Source organism: Heterocephalus glaber, unplaced genomic scaffold (assembly GCF_053883595.1).
Source record: "Heterocephalus glaber isolate CG9 unplaced genomic scaffold, H.glaber_assembly_v1.0 deba00000281, whole genome shotgun sequence".
In the NCBI taxonomy this organism is placed as follows: domain Eukaryota; kingdom Metazoa; phylum Chordata; class Mammalia; order Rodentia; family Bathyergidae; genus Heterocephalus; species Heterocephalus glaber.
Window position 1 is genome coordinate 29,980,393 of NW_028258139.1, and position 17,827 is coordinate 29,998,219.

A 17,827-nucleotide genomic window follows, 5' to 3' on the forward strand; every position below is an offset into this window, starting at 1 on the left:
TCTTTGGAATGAGTATAAAACTCAAGATCCGTTGTTTCTACAAAATAAATGAAATGCTTAGAAAGATAGGATAGAAACAAGTTGTTTTACAGCAAAAAGATGCTATCAAATTACACACAGAGGAAGCAGTGGTAAAAAATTGGGGAGAGTAGAGCTGGTGATACAGTTGAGTGGTAGAGTGCTTGCCTAGTATGAATAAGGCCCAAGGCTTATTGCTGCACCATAAAAAAAAAAGATTATGGCCGGGGATTTAGCTCAGTGGTTCCACCACCTGCCTCGCAAGTACAAGGTCCCAAGTTCGATCCCTGGTACCAAAAAAAAAAAAAAAGATTATAGACAAAAAACAGGAAAAATGGAGGGAACTCAGCTTGTTTCCCCAAGATGGTCAGCTGCAGTCTGCTGCTTTAAAACACAAAGGCTCACAGGAATATCGCATATCGGAGGGGGGCAGGCGGAATCCGGCTGGGGTTGGCTCCCTTGTGCCTGGAGTAGTGACTGTCAGGAACCCATGTCCAGACAGAGTCCAAGCTGTCCAGTGGTTGGAGTCACTGTCTTATCCCCAGCTCCTCCTGCGGCTTCCAGGTTCCACAGGGCCCTTCCTCTCTCCACTCAGGGTGAAGGAGGGTGGGTCTTCAGCCCCTCACTCCTGTGTAGCATGGGCTCCTGGCAGCCCTTGGTACTCACTTGGATATTTCCAGTATTTTGCCGGTGACCATAGCTGCTTCCTGTTCAATTAATGCGTCTCTCAGCCTGGCTTTGTGGGGAATGTCAGTTGTGTATTTTTAAATTAACACTTCTTTAGTGGCAGGTGGGATATTTTCTTCATTACAGGAGCATGAGTTCCCTGTTACCTCCATGCTTAGGAGTCTGGGGAGGCAGAGACCTTAATAGCTTTCATGGCTTTGAGGGTGCATGTCTGAAGGGGGCCACTGTCCCAACTGGGCGTGGCACTCGTGGCTGTCCCAGGCCCAGCGGAGTCAGAGACCCGCTTCAGACCCGCCTCGTGGCAAGAGGACATGTGCTCCCCCAGGCCTGTGCTTCCCAGCAGGGGGACACCAGGGTGCCTGAAGACACTGCTGGTTGCCCAGCAGGGGTGGGTGGGTGTTCAGCATCTCATGTAGGGACCAGGATGCAGTGACACAGCCTACAGTACATAGGACATGACATGATCATTCTCAGCAAAGCGTGGTCCTGTCCAGTGTCAGCAAAGCTGATGTCGGGAGCCCTACCTGCGTGGAGCGCCTGGCCTGAGCCCCTTGCAGAACCCTGGAAGCACTCTCCAGCGGTCTCGCTGGCTCCTCAGCCCTCCAGCAGCACTCACTCGCCCTGGAGGGGTGGCTGAGGCACACAGTGACTTACCTTGTTCTTGGGCCTGGACCAGAGCAAGTCCTGGTCTGCCCCACCCCCAGCCCCTGCCCTTCCCTTCCCAGCAGAAGTCGCAGCTTCAGCTTCAGCCTCAATTGCCACCTGCCCTCACTGCAGGCCGGAGGCTCCTCCCATTGCCCGCTGGGAGGGAGCTGTTGTGCCTGCAGGTGAGTTCACCTGTCCCCAGGATGCCTCTCTGCAGAGCAAGCGGCATTCGGAAGGGGAGCCTTGGGAGGAAGGACAGTGGCTCAGAGGCCTTTGTGCTCTTAATTACTCCTCCCCAAAACTTCACTGAGCAACTTGGGTTCTGTTCGTGACGTTCGTGTGCCCTTTGTCCTCCGCTGGGACTGTCTCGAGCTTGCTTAGTGGGAAAGAGGCCCTGGGTATCGGGCAAAGCAGAGTTTGCCCCTGATTGTCCCCCTGACGAGCTCTGTGACCCCTAGCAAGCTGGCAGCCCTCCTTCGCTTCGGAGTGTCTCATTTACAGTGAAGACGGTCCCTGTGCCACGGTACATGTGTCCCCAGGCAGTCTGGGGGCCCCTCAGGCTGAGCCTATGTCCTCAGTGCCATTGGCATCATGTTAGTCCTTGCTGCTGCGTGGTGGGTCTCCCCAAAAGATGAGTCTCCCGGACCTGGAAGTGCAATTGTTTGGGCAGAAGGTTGTTGCAGGTGTAATCGAGTTAAGGTGAGAGTTTTAGAATGGGCCCTAACCTAGTAATACTGATTTTTTTTTTCTTTGCTTGCTTTCTTCTAATAGAACTGGGGATTGGACCCAGTGCCTTTGCACTGAGCCACGGTCCCAGCCTTTTAGTTTATTTTCTTCTAATTTCATGACAGGATCTTGCGAAGTCACTAAGTTGTCCAGGCTGGCCTCAGATTTGTGATCCTCCTGCCTCAGCCTCCCACAGTGTGGGGATTATAGGCCTGCACCACCATGCCCGGCTAATACTGGTATCTTCATAAGAAAGGGGAGATTTGGACCCAGGCATGCACTTCCCATACATCTCATGGGAAGACACAGGTCACAGGTCAGACAGTGGAGGCGGCTGTGTGACCCCGGAGTAGAGCAGTGTGTCGCAGCTGCCAGCTGAGGTCGCTGGGGCCACCAGAGGTGAGGAAGAGGCTCCCCGGGCTCCAAAGGAGGTGGGCCCTGCCCAGCCCTGGTGTCTGCCTGGGCGCCTGCAGAACTGGGAGAACTCGCTCTGGTCGTTTGCAGCCAGCCAGTCTGGTGCTCTTTGTGTCACAGCCCCGGGAAGCTAGTACGGTTTGCGTGCGTGCTTTGGGGCGTGTGCAGTGTTGCGCCCTGTGCAGGGCTGTGCTGTGTTCACACCTTTGCACATTACCCCCATCACTGACCGTTTTGTGCTGCTTTGTTGTAAAAACCTTTGCTTATTGTGGGAGAAAGGACTGGCATATGCCACATTGAAAGGAATTCAGATTTTGGCCATAAAGTATTTGTGTCCCTAAGCAGCAGGAGTGGGGGCTCAGGTTCTCTCTGTCCTCAGCCCATAGGACCAGCCCACTGTAAGGCAGGTGACCCTGCTGCCAGGATAGTGCACTGCGGTGGCTGCAGCCTGCTTCCTTGCCATATCCTGCAGAAGGGTCCCTTTGATGTAGTCTCTTAACAGCAGGGAAACTTTCCTGATGGGCTTCTCTTTCCCATCACCCAAGCAGTTGCTGCCAAAGGGGATGGGACAGTGTCAGCTGAGGGTGAGTGGATGCAGAGTCGGCCTTGGGTCCCCTCTCCTGCCTCTTACTCACCACTCTGTGGCAGGCAGAACAGTTCACCTGTCAGTGTTCCGTCACCGCCCTGGACTTGTGCATGTGTTCCTGCCGGCAAAGGTATCTCTACAGGATGTGCTTCCGTGAAGGATCTTGAGACACAGGGGTGTTACCCTGGGTGAGTCCAGGAAAATCACAAGGTTTCTCATGGAGTCAGAGAGAAGACAATGGGACAGAAGCAGAGGTCAGAGGAGAGATCTGATCAGAGGGAAGACGCAAGCTGTGGGTAGAGGAAGGGCCCACGAGGCCAGGAATGCAGCCATCTTCTGGGTCAGGAGTTAGAGGGACAAGAAACAGATTCACCCTGGAGCCTCTAGAAGGAGCTGATTTTTGCCCAGTGAGACCTTATTTTGGACTTCAGACTTCTAGAGCTGCAAGATAATAAATCAGGGTTACCTTAGGGCACTACGTCTATGGTTATTTGTTACAGCAGCAATAGGAAACTAATACACCATCGTGTCTCTAGGCCAATCTTGAATCTGTAGAGACCTTTTCTGAGACTAAGCATTTTGTATTTGTTTTGAACCTTCCTTTTATACTTTGTCCATATAAGGTACACAAATATTTATGGAATAAACAAAAGACAAACTAATTCCCGATCTGGCCTCCATTGGGGTTAGCCTGGTGATTTCTTTTCAAAACAGAAATGTTGATCCCTTCATTCAGCACTAGTGCTGGGTGCTGAGAACTTGGAAATGAGAAAGATCTTGTCCTGACTCAGTCAGCTAAGTCCCTCAACCGCCCCTTTGGTTCTATATTCTCTGTCAAGTTGGAGTTCTTCCAGATGTCCCCTCTGTCATCTTTGTAGCTCCAGCCAGTTTCCTCTGATTCAAAGCTGCTGAGTTTTTTTTAAATTCCAGCAAGGGTCAGGAGAGCATAAGCTGCTGTTAAGTGCTTAAACAGTTGGACCTATTTTTAGGGTGCCCCTGTTGTGAGACCAGCGAAGATCCCAACATTGGATCTTGGGGCCCATGGAGGAGGTCACCTGCCTCCTACCCTGTGCCAGGTGGACAGAGACACTGCTGTTTGGAGCTTTTTTTGCAGTTCTTTATTTCCTCTCCTCATAGTGCTTCTGGCTCTGCACAGGCACGGTGCTAGGGCACAGCCATTATGTTCGAAGAATGCTTGACAGGCCGCATAGTGGAGCGGTTTCTGAGGGACCCTGGGCTTTCCGGAGGATGAAATAAATCTATGGAGAGTATCTGGGAAGGAACTGAAACAATAGGGTAGCAAATTGGAGTGGGGAGACTGACCTCTGAGGTGATCTTTTCCATCTGCTTAAATCTGCCTCAGGGAGACGAGGCGTGGGTTGTCCATGGGGGCCCCAAGCCTGCGCTATCCCGAGCAGCTTTCGAGGATGAGCTCAGTGTCATGCTAACAGTCAGACAGCTCTGACTCAGGAACTGAAACGCGTAACTGAGTGTAGGCCTCGTCCCCGCACTAGTGTGTAGCTGCGTGAGTGTGTTGTGGTGTTTGTCTTTGGCTCTTGGCTCTACCCCTGTGTGAGTGCTGTGTAGCTGAGTGGACAGTGCACCAGCTCGGGTTGGTATGAGTCGCTCCGTGCAGGTACTTAGGCCAGCACCAAGCTCCTCTCCGGTGCAGCTGTGAGCCTGCCCACGTTGTTCTTTGGCGTTGTAAATGATGGCATCAGGTTAGCCAGCTTCCTGTAATGGGACTTGGTTTCCAGTTTTTTTGGTGTTGCAAACATTTCAATGGCTGCCCTCATAGGTAAGGGTTCTCTCTCATCCTCACTTATTCCTAGGGTTACATTTCTGGGATTAGAGCTGCTGGGGCAAAGAGAGTGCATCGTGTCAGGGCATTTCTTGATGGATCGGTCAGATTTTCTGCCAGGGCAGCATTAGTCTGCCCTTCCCAGAGGTGGGCGAGCATGCCGGTTTGTGGAATGGCCAGGTTATTTGACTTTTCTCTCATGGAGGCCCAGAAAGAGTCAGATATTTCCCTGGAGATGAGTAGTCCTCACCCCTGCGTACAAGCTGTAATAGCTCTGAGGAGCCGGAGCGAGCCTGGGTGGCAGAGTGTTTGGACACAGGGCGTGCAGGCAGCAGATGGAGATGCTGAGTGGGCTCAGTGCCATATCCCTCATCCCTTGAACACAAGTGCCCGGAAGCAAAGGGGAGCATTTTAAAGACTTTGGGCCACTTCAGAGTGAGCCTTGGGTGGCAGTTGCTCCTGGTCAGGTTCTTATACAGAAGTAACTCCAGCAGGGGCTTCTTTTGCCCCCCAGGAACATTGGTATTGTCTGGAGACTTTCAGTGTATAGGTGGCTGCAGACCTCTGGTGGGTAGAGCCCAAGGGTGCTGCTAAGCAGGTAGTGGGGCGTCCGTCAGCCTCACAGCCAAGGGCAGTGGTCAGGCTGGAAGCCTTCTGTGGGGGAATGAATGGAAGGAGTGCCAGGTAAAATATAAAAATATTACTATTTAATCTGTGTCACCATTATTATTACTATTCGATTGTAGAAACCTGTTAATTTTGCAGGATTAAAATGGAAAACAGGTGGAACTGAAACAACAAATTAACATCTCTAGAAGAGAGGCCAGGTAGAACCCATGAGAACATTTTCTATACTAACAAGAGGGAAGTGTTTTTCTGTTGACTTGATTAAACCTGCTATAAATTCCTGTCTCTTTCCTTGAAGGCCTTGTCTGTTATAAATAGTGCTGTGTTTGCCGCTTGTCTCCACTTCACAAGTGCCGCTGTCCCTAAACTGGGCCCCAGGGTCGGCACGCGGTTGCCATCTGAGGTTGCCATCGGTGCCCCCCGCCTCCCACCCCCAGTGCTGACTCAAGCATTGTTTCGAAGAGGGAAAAGGGATAGAATAACTTCGACAATAATCTTAGAGAAGGGTGTGCTTGAAGGGAAAGTGTGGCAAGAGTTTTGGGAAAAGCAAACTCTGCTGCAGCTGCTTCCACGTTTGCTGAGCTGGAATACCTCTGTCCTCCACCGATGTACTCCAGAGCCACTTACAAAATGCTATGTTCTTTCATTTTTATCTAGCCTTGCTATTCTCTGAAAGACTTGCATTTTAGAGCCTGTGTCTTGAAATAATTTGTGGGAGTGCCTCCATAGCCGTCTCAATGACCTGGAGGATTATTTGGCCAGAAATGTGTTTCAAGGAAATCTAACTTTTCCCTGAACATCAGGTACTGTTTTGATCATCTTCCATGAGAAGTATGTTTTTTACACTGTAAGTCCTATTAATGAGTTGATAAATATCGGAATAGGAAATACCAGAGTATCATCTAGTGAGAGAGCTGTGTAAACATGTCACCACACATATACATGTTTACATGCGTGTTCTTGTATGTGAACACATGTGCACAATGAGACATTTGGAAAGCAGTGGCTTAAGTTTCACCGTGTGGCGAGACCTGGCTTGCTTTTAAAATCCTCCAGTGATCTCGGGGATCCCTGCCTGTCCCCTGTCTTTCAACTTTGCTTCTGTTGGTTTCCAGGCGGTACCCGGGAGATCGGATCGGCTCTCACCAGGATGTGCATGAGGCACAGAAGTATAGAAGCCAAACTGAGGCAGTTTTCGAGGTGAGGAGTGCGCTTTGCCCTGAAGGTTTCAGGTTGGAGCAGCAGTGGCATGCACCACGCCTCACTGAGCCACGGCGTCTCCCCACAGCATGCGGCCCCTCAGCCCAGGCCTCCCAACTCTGCCTACTCACTGAGTATGCATTTGTCGGGCCCTGCTGCTTGTCGGTCCTGGTCTCAGCAGTTGTGGTGAACCCATGGCATGTGTGCTGCAGTACGCTGTTCGTGTCATTGAAGCCCGGGAAGGTTTGCTGTCACTGGCCTCAGAAGGGGCTGCAGTGGAGGACCGCAGGCCAGGTGCCTGCCTGCCAGAGGCTACGCTTCCGTGGGGTGTCTGGGCCTGGGCCTCTGCTCGCCGTCCCTGACCTGAGGAGCCAGTGTGTCCGGCTGAGGCGACCTGGGCCCCCACTGCCCAGAGGAGCCTCTTAGGGAGAGGGGTGTGTGCCACGCTGCCCCACCAGGCCTGCGTGCTCCCTCCAGACCCACTGAGGGGCGGAGCTGCTGCAGCCTCCACTGCCTTCAGGCTCCCAGAATGGGAAATGCTGAGGGCTGGCAGTCACCAGCATACCAGTGCAAACCAATGTTTGTTTCCAAGCCACAGGCACAAAAGGGGCGGAACTTTGCGTTTGGGGGAGTGCTGGGAGGACACTGGGTGCACCGGGCAGTCCCTTGGCCTCTCAGTGGCCCAGAAGCTGCAGAGCAGCTCAAGACTTCTGTGGGTCTCACCACCCTCCTCTAGGGCTGGGCACAGTTCCTGTGTGCACAGCAGAGCCCTTGGGTCTTTGAGAACACACAGTGCTTGGTCCCCACCCTCAAAGCTTTTATGAGGGCTGATGTGCAGCCAGGTGACTGCACATGTCCAGCCTTTGGTGACCCCTGTTTTCTGCACCCGGTTTAACATGTGTGCTGGGCGATGGCTGGGGCAATGAGAAGTGGGGTCACTCCAGCCAGTCATAGGCTTTGCAGAGCATCCCTGGAACAAGGCTGCTCCAGACGGGACGGCTTTGACTCGAGTGTCAGCTCATTATGCTGCTCTGCTTGCTGCAAGGACGTGATGTAGGTTTGTTTTGACAATGAAATGTAAGCCTTGACAACAGAATGTATCTGTTTAATTTCTCCTTCTCTTTCTCCTTTGGCAAAAGTGCTTTAATTGATTGTCTGATAAATCCACTTCAAGAGCAGATGGAAGAGTGGAAGAAAGTGGCCAACCAGCTGGATAAAGACCATGCGAAAGGTACAGGGTCTCACGTCTGCTGTGTCCTCAAACTCTGGGAGGAGCCATGGGTGCCGCTGGCTGCTGCTGAGACCACATCACTCAGCAGCCGACAGCCTGAGTACCTGGCGTTGTGGTCAGCTGAGCTGAATGAGATGTGCATTGCAAGGGTGGGTGTCTACACAAACACCCACACTTGAGGGATTCCAGGACGCTTGGAAAATCAGGACTGACACACACTTACCTCGGCTCACAGGCCACAACTGGCCATTCTCACTGTTCTGTCTGCAGTGAACTGCTCAGTTAGGCCGTGGTCGCGAGAAGGAATTCGGGGTTCCCTTTGCAGAGGCCAACAAGGCTTTCCTAATGAGGCCTTGTCCCTGGTCTGGGTCTCCCTGCTGTTCTCATGTGCCAAGTGGGGTTGCTACTAACTCAGGAGCTACTGAACTCCACTGTGAGACCCAGCCAGCGCCCTCGGGGTGGGGCTGAGCCATGTTCGTGGGCATGGAAAGGGGCTCTGTGTGGCCTGGAGGAGTTGATTTTGCCTGCTCTAGGCTGTCTCGGGAAGCATCCTCCGCACCCCATGGGCTGCCGGTGACCTCTGGACCACTGCATGTCCACTGAGCGCACCCCTTCCTCTCACTATGCACCCCGGAGCTCTGCTCACCCGGGCCACGGAGAGAAACGATGCTGTTTCGGGACCGCTCCTGAAAACCTTGTTAGCCACAGGTTCTAGACTCCTGTGGTTGTCCATTGTTACTGAAGTCAGTCCTGAAAGAACTTCAGCAACCATTTTGATTGGAGAATGAGAAACGCCAAGGCCTGTGTGTGTTGAGATTTCACCCTTGGGAAAACATACTGGTGTTGCCTGCATTTTAGAGGAAGAGTTCGGGTGAAAGTCATTTTGTTCCCAGGGTTTAAATATGTACACAGATCATATAGCTTTTGCCATTAAAGCAATAAAATGTAACTATTTGAAAGAAAAAGATTTTTAGGAGTATGGGTACAGTTGCCAAATATTTAGCAATTGTATAAGAAAGTTATCAAAATCTTTTAATTCTTACTCTGATTTTTTAAAAAGTTATAATTAACAGGGAAATTGTGTTAAAATCAACAGGGAAAATGAGTTTAAGAGTCATTTGCAAAAGAATTTTCTTAAGATCTGCCCCTGCTGGGCTGGGTGTGGTGGTGCAGCCTGTAATCCCAGCACTCAGGAGGCTGAGGCAGGAGGGTCACAAGTTTGAGGCCGGCCTGGGCTACATAGCGAGACCCTGTCTTAGAGAAAAAAGATCTGCTCGGGCTGTCGTTTCCCAGCTGGGACTTACTTTGATGCCATCCTGAACAGGCTTTTTCTGCTCATCTGACGTTAGCAAGCCAGGCCAGGTGGAGGATGCACTGTCCTGCCCTGTGATAGTCAGCCCGGATGGCCTTGGGTGCACTGGGTGTGTCCCTCTGGCCACATTGGGTAACAGAAAGCCACGTTTGAAGGCTTGCTCAGGTAGGGAGGGCAAGAGTTTGCACCCATTTGCTGGTGCAGCAAGCTGATATATATATATATATATATATATATTTTAGCAAAGACTAAATTGATTGTGTAAAGCTTTATAAGAGAGACTTTGCTGAGGCTGTGGGGAGAAGGCAGCAGCTTGCATGGAGCTCTGCTTGATTGCTCCTCATCCAGCACAACAGTGATCTTGATGTAACTCTGGTGTCCCCTCTGCTGCCTCGAGGTGTGTGTGGAAAGCGTTTCTGAGAGGCGTCACACACAGAGACAGAGCCGGCCAGGCGTGAGTGTGCACCCACTGCGGGCTCCACACACCTCTTAGTCGGGAGGCTTGGGGTCCCACCCCCAGACTGAGACAGCCTTTCTCTGGACCTCAGGGAACCCAGCTGCTGGCCAGCTTCTGGCCCATTGGGGAGGCCGAGAGAGCGCAGGGGAAAGTGCTGCAGAAGCTGCAGGTGGATGAGCACCAGCCTGGCTGGGGAAATGAACTGAGGCGGTGTGGGGGTCCTCGTGGGTGGGCACAGTCGCATCACACTGAACCTGGGCCAGTGGGGAGGTGTCCTTGCCAGAGAGCAAGCCGAATGGACAGGCAGGGACAACGTAGAAACATCAGAAGGGAGTAGAGCGCTGCCAACATCGACTTCGGTCCAGTCTAGTCCAGTCCATACCAGCCTCGCCAGCAACAGGAGCCAGAACTAGGAGAGGGCGGAGCACAGAGGTGGGCGGGTCACTAAGCGCCTCCAACCAATGCACTGTACAGTACCCTCTGTGCCCTGGGGAAGTAGGTCATTCTGAGAATCTTTCCTGGTACTTGAGCCAAGAAATTGTGAGTTCTTTTTGTTTTTATCAGAATATTCCCAGATGACATCTTTCCTCAAGGCTGGCATGATAGGGAAAGACCAAGGTGCATTTTGTTGCTTTTCGTGTACATAGCTCCTTTGTTGTAAATGTCACTGTGAGATTTTTATCGTAGAGCATCTGCCTGTCAGAGTTTGTGCTTTCTCTGACAAAGGTAGTGGCTATTTCTAAAGTGTTTTTTTGTTGAGCAAAGCGGTAAAAACATTCAATATTCTGCTTTCTCTTAGAATATAAAAAAGCTCGCCAAGAGATAAAAAAGAAGTCTTCAGATACGCTGAAACTGCAGAAGAAAGCAAAAAAAGGTAACTGAAAAATCTGCCCCCATACTGATGCATTTAGAAAAACTGAACACTTGTTGGTTTTGTCTTTAAAGCGAAGATGTTCCATTCGTACTCTTCCTTTTATTTGATGGCCCTGGAGAACTGACAGAAGCAGATAGTCTGCCAGTGTTAGAGTTCTCAGAATGCAGAATCTTGTATCAATTGGTAGTCTTTGCCAAGTAGTGCTTGGCTTCCCCCTTCCCTGCCTTTGTCTTTCTAAAGTAGACAGTTCCCACGCCTGCTGTGCTTTGTAATGAAAACTAGAAATTCCTTGGAAGCCTTGGGATAATACCAAAAAGGCCTTATGCAAATGTTCTGTAATAATTACTACAGCAGTGATGTCCTTTTCTCCTTCATGTTTCACAAAACCCTCCCGTAAGTCATGTGAGAATGTCGGAGGGGGCTGCAGGGGGCGCTGGGAAGCACTGCTATCTGGGGGAGTTTTTCTTGGTCTTCATGAGGGCAGAGCTTGACAGTGCACCACGGAAGGAAACTGAGGAGGGTACAGTGTGTTCTTGCCTCCAGTCACTCACATGCCAGTGAATGGTCACACTCATGGCCTTCAGAATGGACAGGAATTTGCTCCTTCAGAATGGACGGGAATTTGAAGAGAGAAGTCTGGCTAGGTCCACTTTGCAGGCATTTACGACATTTTACTAAAGGCTGAAAGGTGAGGACCTTCTCTCAAGGTGGAGATGGTAACGCTCCTTCTAGGCTTTGTTCTTGAGCCCAGGTTTCTGAATCTGCTGTATCCCCGCCAGTGGGACGGGGTTCTTCCACCAGGCTGTCGGTGGGCCGTGTCAGGGTTAATCTCAGACAGCAGCCTTTTTAGGGAGAGAGCTCTCGGACCCATCTTCCTCTTTCCAAAACTATTTTCCTTTGGAATTAGTAGAAAATACATTTAGGAAGAAGGGCTGGGGAGGGTGTTCATGAGAAGAGATGATGACTGGACAGTTTTTAAGCATTGACATTTAAAGTTCCAGCCTGGGCCAGGTGGTGCATGCCTGTAATTCCAGCACTCTGGGAGGCTGAGACAGGGATCATTAAATTCGAGCCCAACTGGACAACTTATTTTTGAGACTCTGTCTCAAAATAAAAAAAGGGGGAGGGAGCGGCCTGGGGATATAGCTCAGTGCGAAGGCCCTGGGTTCAATCCCAGGATGAAAAAAAAAAATCCTATCCTCTCAATTTTCGCAAAAATGATAAGCCCATTTCAAGATAAAAACAGCAGGATTTTTTACCCACAATCAAGATTTTTTGCCTGGATTGGCTCTGGGCATTTCTTGGGGATGTGTTTTCTGGCCCAATGGGTCTCGAATTTATAGTCTATCTAATGAGGACACCTGGTGTTCAACAAGTAATAGGGCTGTGGCCAGTGACATTTTAGTGAGTAATGCTAAATGTTTACAAGTAAACACCTCACTGGCAGCTTGGAGGGATTATTGGGCCCAGAGAGATGGACGGGGATGATTCTTAGGCTTAGAAAAGGGCTTGGTGAAGAGGAGGGAGTAAGAAAAGTCACTCTTTTGCTTAGATATCCCTGAGTTCTCTTTTCCAGGCCTTAAATTCTGGCTGTAGTGATAATCCTTTTATCTAAGTTCTGCATGGAGGTTGAAAGGGTCCTCGCCTGCCACTTGAAACTCACCAGTGTTATCCAGGTAGCAGAATCTGGACCTCTGGGTCGCTGGCAGTGTAGCATAAAAAGAAGTTTCTGGCAACCAGACCTGGCCAGCACTGCTCAGGCTGCCTAGAGAGAAACAAGCTGACCTTCAGGGTGGGCGGAGGATCTGGGACTCACGAGATTCGGGTGCCGGTAACGTGAAGTGTCTGGCTGCCCGGGTCTTGAGAGTAATTGCATTGAGTTGTGAGGTTTTTTGAGCCTGAGGCTGAGAGGACGGAGGCTGGGAGCTGGGCTTTCCAAAGTCACTCTCTGCATAGGAATCTGAGCACCGCCACCTGGCTGGTGTCTCAGTCCCCCAGTCCTTTGCAGAAGGTGTGCTCAGGTCTATGGTGTCATTAGACCAATGGTGTGAAGAATTCCGGATGATTTTCTAGGTACTTCCAGGATGACCTGCAGATGATTTTTATTTCTTTATAAACTTTTTTCTAGATTATTTAATTGCATCTTTGGGCCAGCTGTTCAGCCCATACATTTGTAGTTTGGGGGTGAGCATGTGCTTCCGAAAGGCAGCTGAGGTGCCATTCTAGGCGGCATCTCGTATGGGGTGCTCTCCTTTCGGGTTGACCTGAGATCAGCCCAGATTCAGGGGACAGAAGAAATCTGAAGGCTTTTGGTTGTTTGAGCTGTGGTTAGCTGAAGTTTTCCTCTCTGCTAGAAAATCTCTTGTGGTATCTGTTTCACCCTCATCAAGTGGAGATTCCCGGACACTTGACTCATAAAATGCTCATGTGTCAGGATGGAAGGCATCGGGTATAGTTTTGTGTGTGTCCTGAGAGAACAGAATCTGATTTATACAGCCAGATAATCACTTTGTTTTTAGGACACTGTCAAGCAGTTTTCTGCCATGCCTTTTTTGAGATCTCTGAACTTTGATCTAGAAATTCTTTGACTCTTCCTTTTGAAAATTTGATGTTCTTTGTGCATGTAGGCATGGTTTTAGCACCTTGATGTGGGCAGACATTGTGTGGGATATGATCGTTCACCTTCTAACTTGCAAATACCACCTTTTATCACCTTTATCTTTTTTATTATAGAGAGAGGTAATTTGTAATCTAAAGGTACTTAAATATTTGTGTCAAAAAAACTTAACGGATTGGTAGGTTTTAACCCAAAATTGTTTTAAAGCAACTTGAAATGTGCTCCAGCTGTGGCCAAATGGCAGGCTTGTGTGACAGCTCCTAGAAGTGCACACAGGCAGCGATTGGTCCCCAAGCCCAGGGGAGTTCTGGTCTCCTGTGCAGGGTCAAGAGTACAGGGTAGAGCCAGTCTTGTCAACAGGTGAGGGACAACACAGCAGGAAGCTGGGGAAGCAGTGTGGAGCTGAGCCACTATCTTCTGCTGGATGATGCCAGTTTACTGCTTTTGGGGTCCTGGAGAAATAAGGGAGGACGGGAAGTTACAGACAGATTAATTTGCCTTCGTGGTGTCCATCTTACTCTGTGAAGCCAGTAGCCTTCTCATTTAACTTAACTCGCTTATTATTATTATTAAGTTTTGCAGTACTGGGGATTGAGTCCCTGGGATCGAACTGGGCCCTAACCCAGGTACTTACACATGGTAGTCAGATGCTGTACCTCTGAGCTACACCCCCAATTCCCATATTATTAACTTAATTTTAAGAATTGGGTTGAGGCCAGGGATTTAGCTCAGTGGTTCTGCCACTTGCCTCGCAAATGCAAGGACCCGAGTTTGAGCCCCGGTACCAAAAAAATAAGTAAAAATTGGGTTGAGGGTGCGGCTCAGGGACAGAGTGCTTGCCTTATATGTTTAAGGGACTAGGTTTGATCCTCAGCACTGCAAAAATAAATACATAAAACATTAATTATGGTAGAGCCTTCTGATTGGATCTGCAACCACTAAAAGTTTATCAGAGACTTTCTTGAAAGGAAGAACTGGAGTAATCATGTGAACCACTTAAAGAATGCAGCATTTTTCACTAGAGTCTGCAAAGCCAACATCACAGATATAATAGACTCATAGTTTCATACCAGCATAGTATTTGTCATTATATTATAACTTTAGTTTCTATAATATCCTGTAATTTTTATTTTACTTTAAAGTTTGGTTCATTGGATTTCCCCGATGTTTTTTAGTTTATGATAAATTACACTTAAAAGATTTTCTTGCTAAGGAATCTGAATTGGCCTCTTCTCGGTATATATTACAAAATCCTGACTCCATTTGGGTAATGTGACTGAGAAGACGTTTGTCCAGGTGAGAAGGAAAGAGCATTAGGCAGCCAGGAATTGTGGACAGCAGTTCTCGGTGCACATGGGATTGCCCACCCAGATGTAAAATGTGGCAGCGAGCCATGTAAGTGAGAGGTAAGGAGGCTGCTGCTCGAATCCTGTTTTGACTCTGTTGTTTTCCTTTTTGTGTCGATTGTGTGTCCTGCACTTTCTCCTGTGTGCCCGCCAGTGGACGCCCTGGGTAAGTGCACTCCGACTCTGGTGGCTGGGCACGGCGTGGTCCTTGCTGTGGGCTTTCCGTGGTGGTTCAGACCTGTCTGGCTGCCTGAGTTCTCCTGCCAGCTCAGAACATCCAGTTGTGCCACTTACTTTCCCATGACTTTAGTAAAATTGTGTGTGCTGTGTGTGTTTTAATCATTTCCTTTCTTGGATGTTTGGCTGTTGAGAGTGGTAGCATCAGGTTCTTGTGGGCCTTTACGTCTGCATAATTGAGTAATTGACTCATGGAAAAAAGAAATACCGAGTGATTTAAATCATCCGTTCTGTTGGAACTCAGTATGTTTCTACATAATACATGTACACACCTGTGTGTACATGTATGTGTGTGTGTATATTCCACAAACAAAACACAAAGAGCTACACTATGTAACTCCTCAGAATAATTCCCAAATCAGATTTGGTTGTATTAAGATTGCAAAATACCTACTTTTGTCTGCCAAAGACCATATAGTTCTTTCCAAACGATAATTCATTTTTAAAAATCACAAGTATTTCTTATTTCAGCAGAGTTTGTGGGAATATTTTATTTCAAAGGGATCAGATCTTCAAATTCAATCCCTGAAATGATTCTTTTGATTGAGTGGAGCCTCACTCTGAGAGATCTTGCTACTAAACCATGAGTCGCTTTGGAGCCTTGTTGCTGTCCCCGCTACCCAGGGAGGGTCTGTGAAGTGCTCGTGTGGCCCTGCCTGGTGGCCTCACTGTCGCGGCCTCTGACTGGCAGCTCTGCCAGGTGTCAGCTTGGTTTCTGTCATCCGCACCACACCAGCCCCCGGTCCCCTCTGCTTGGTGGGGCGGGTGCCGTGGTCCTGGCACCCTCATTTGTTCCTCTTTGTCCATGTGTGAAGCAGGGTGGTCACTTTCCAATGTGCCGATCCCATTCAATTCTCAGTACTGTGATTATGAAACTCTGAACAGTTTTCTAGTAAACCTTTGGAAGGAAGGTAAGACAGTCACATTTTTGCTCATTGCGGTAAAATTCACATAACATAGAATGTATTATTTTAGCTGCTTAAAATTGTATGTTTCAGTGACTTTTTATACATTCACAATGCTGTCCTGCCACCACCAATTTATTCCAGGACATTCTTGTCACTGCAGAAAGGCACCCCATGCCTGTTCCGCTGTCTCCCTCCTTGCAGCCCCTGAGCCCGATAACTGCTCACCTGTTCCTTGTACCTGGATTAGCCCCTCTTGGACATTTCATAGACAGAATCGTATTATAAGGGGCTGGCTGGGGACAGTCTCTTGGCTCTTAAGTTTTACGAGGCCTTCTACCGAGAGAATCTGGTGAGTCAGTCTGTGGGATAAACGGGTCATTTTGCTTGCTAGAAATGATGGGAGGCCAGTTTGGGACACATGAAGAGACCATGTGGCCTTGTCGGTGTCATAACATGAAGCTCCTGCTCCCCTTAGTCGCAGAGACGGCTCTGCAGCCGCTTTTGCTGGTCAGGGTCAGAGGGCAAAGCCACAGCGCTAGGTGTGTTGATAGCAGTGACTGGGCGTAGGGCCAAAAGGAAAGCCATGTGGGCTGAAATCTCCCTAAGTTTGTAAAATAATTTTTAGATTAGTTTTGAACCTTGAAATCTGTATTTTTGCCGTTCCATAATAGGTAAAAGTTCTGGGGGCCTGGGGTGTGAGGTGGTCCATCGGGATAGCACTTGCCCTCCATGCACCAGGCCCTGAGTTCGATCCCTAGCTCCACCGAAGCAAAGCAGAAAACAGAAGTGTGGGCTTACGTAGAAGAGAAAATGCATGAAACTCCTTTGGGCTAATTGCAACTACTCACCTCAAACCCAAGCTGGGGACCTCTACTTCAGTAAAAATGTGCTGGGCCTGTTTAGGGTGCACTGCCCCCTCGAGGAAGGTGGGCTGCCTCAAGCCAGCTAGTTTAACCAGGTGTGCTCGGTGAAGTGAAGATGCAAGCCGTGGGGCTGAGGAGGGCGCTAGCCAAGGGCAGGATGGCACAGTGTTCGCAAGCAGCATGGGAAGGGGCCAGCAGAGGAAGCCCAGGAAGAGGGCATTCAAGGCAGAGGAGACAGGATGAACGGAGGTGGCAGCACCATGTGGTCAGGAGCCACGGAAACTGGCGAAGGGGAAGCATGTTGCAGAGGGCTCTGCCATCAGAGTGGCAGCATGTGTGATGCCCAAGGCAGGCACATAGAAGACCCGGTGTGACTCTGAGCTCTGGCCTCCTGGGCAGCACTGCCAGCCGGACCAGCCTCTGGGGTTGTTCTGTTGCCCGGCCTCATTTCGGATCAGACCCTAGAGTAGTCTGCCCTTTCCTGCACCTCATCCTTCCCTTCCTGAGAGCCTGTGCCAGGCTAACTCCCCTCCCCTGCCAGCTGCGGCTTAATGTCCTCCCAGCCCCACCCAGCATGTCCACATGCTACACCAGTGTTTCTCCTGGGTTTATAAAACACTCCCCGTGAGCCTGAAACCTGCTGCAGTCAGATGGTAAAAGAAACGGGCTGAGCCCCCTGTAACCACCCTTCCTTGAGTTTTTGAGAGGGCTGGTTCAAGGGCCTTCCTCCAAGGAGTAGGGGCAGCCAGGGTTCAGGCTCCAGCCAGACCTCCCAGGTGCCTACAGGACAGCAGAGTAGGAGGTGCAGAAGGAAGGGGCAGTCAGGCCCCACCTGTGGGAGCAGGGCTGGTAGCCTTTTAGACAGCTAAGTTAGTCAGAAATATTACAGGCGGAAGACAGGTCTGACAGGGCTGGGTCCTCAAGGAAGCCAGTGCACAAGATGAGAAGGCGTAGCGGTTGGAGGCGCATTCGCTAAAGGCCAAACCTCAAGACAAAGCCAAAAGGACTGCACTTCCTTCCCCAGGGATAAACAGCAATGATTGGTATTCTTTTTTAATTAATCAAGTTTATTGGTACATTTTAGGTGTGCATAATGATCACATTCATCGTAGGGAATTTGTACCTGCACATGCTATATCTTGCTGCTGCTTTTTTTCCCATTCCCCTACCTTCCTTTCAATCCCTCTTCCCCTCCTTATTTACAAAAGCTTTGTTTCCATTTTTTCCTCCTTTTCTCATTTTTTTCCTTTCCGTGATGGAAAAGAATGATTGCTGCTC

At 49.7% G+C, this 17,827-nt stretch overlaps 1 protein-coding gene across 22 annotated transcripts in view; it reads left to right on the top strand.

The window, feature by feature from the left end:
* Nucleotides 1-17,827, top strand: part of Mtss1 (MTSS I-BAR domain containing 1) — a 147,429-nt gene that overhangs the window by 107,814 nt on the left and 21,788 nt on the right. For 11 of the 22 annotated variants that reach the window (XM_004837973.3, XM_087187965.1, XM_087188019.1 and 8 more), the window contains 4 exons: nucleotides 6,620-6,704; nucleotides 7,844-7,935; nucleotides 10,504-10,578; nucleotides 14,696-14,707. In XM_004837973.3, coding sequence (XP_004838030.1) covers nucleotides 6,620-6,704; nucleotides 7,844-7,935; nucleotides 10,504-10,578; nucleotides 14,696-14,707 — 264 coding nt within the window. Of the gene's footprint in view, nucleotides 1-6,619; nucleotides 6,705-7,843; nucleotides 7,936-10,503; nucleotides 10,579-14,695; nucleotides 14,708-17,827 lie in introns of those variants that run through there. The other 11 variants (XM_004837974.3, XM_087187968.1, XM_004837982.3 and 8 more) reach the window with 1 other exon arrangement.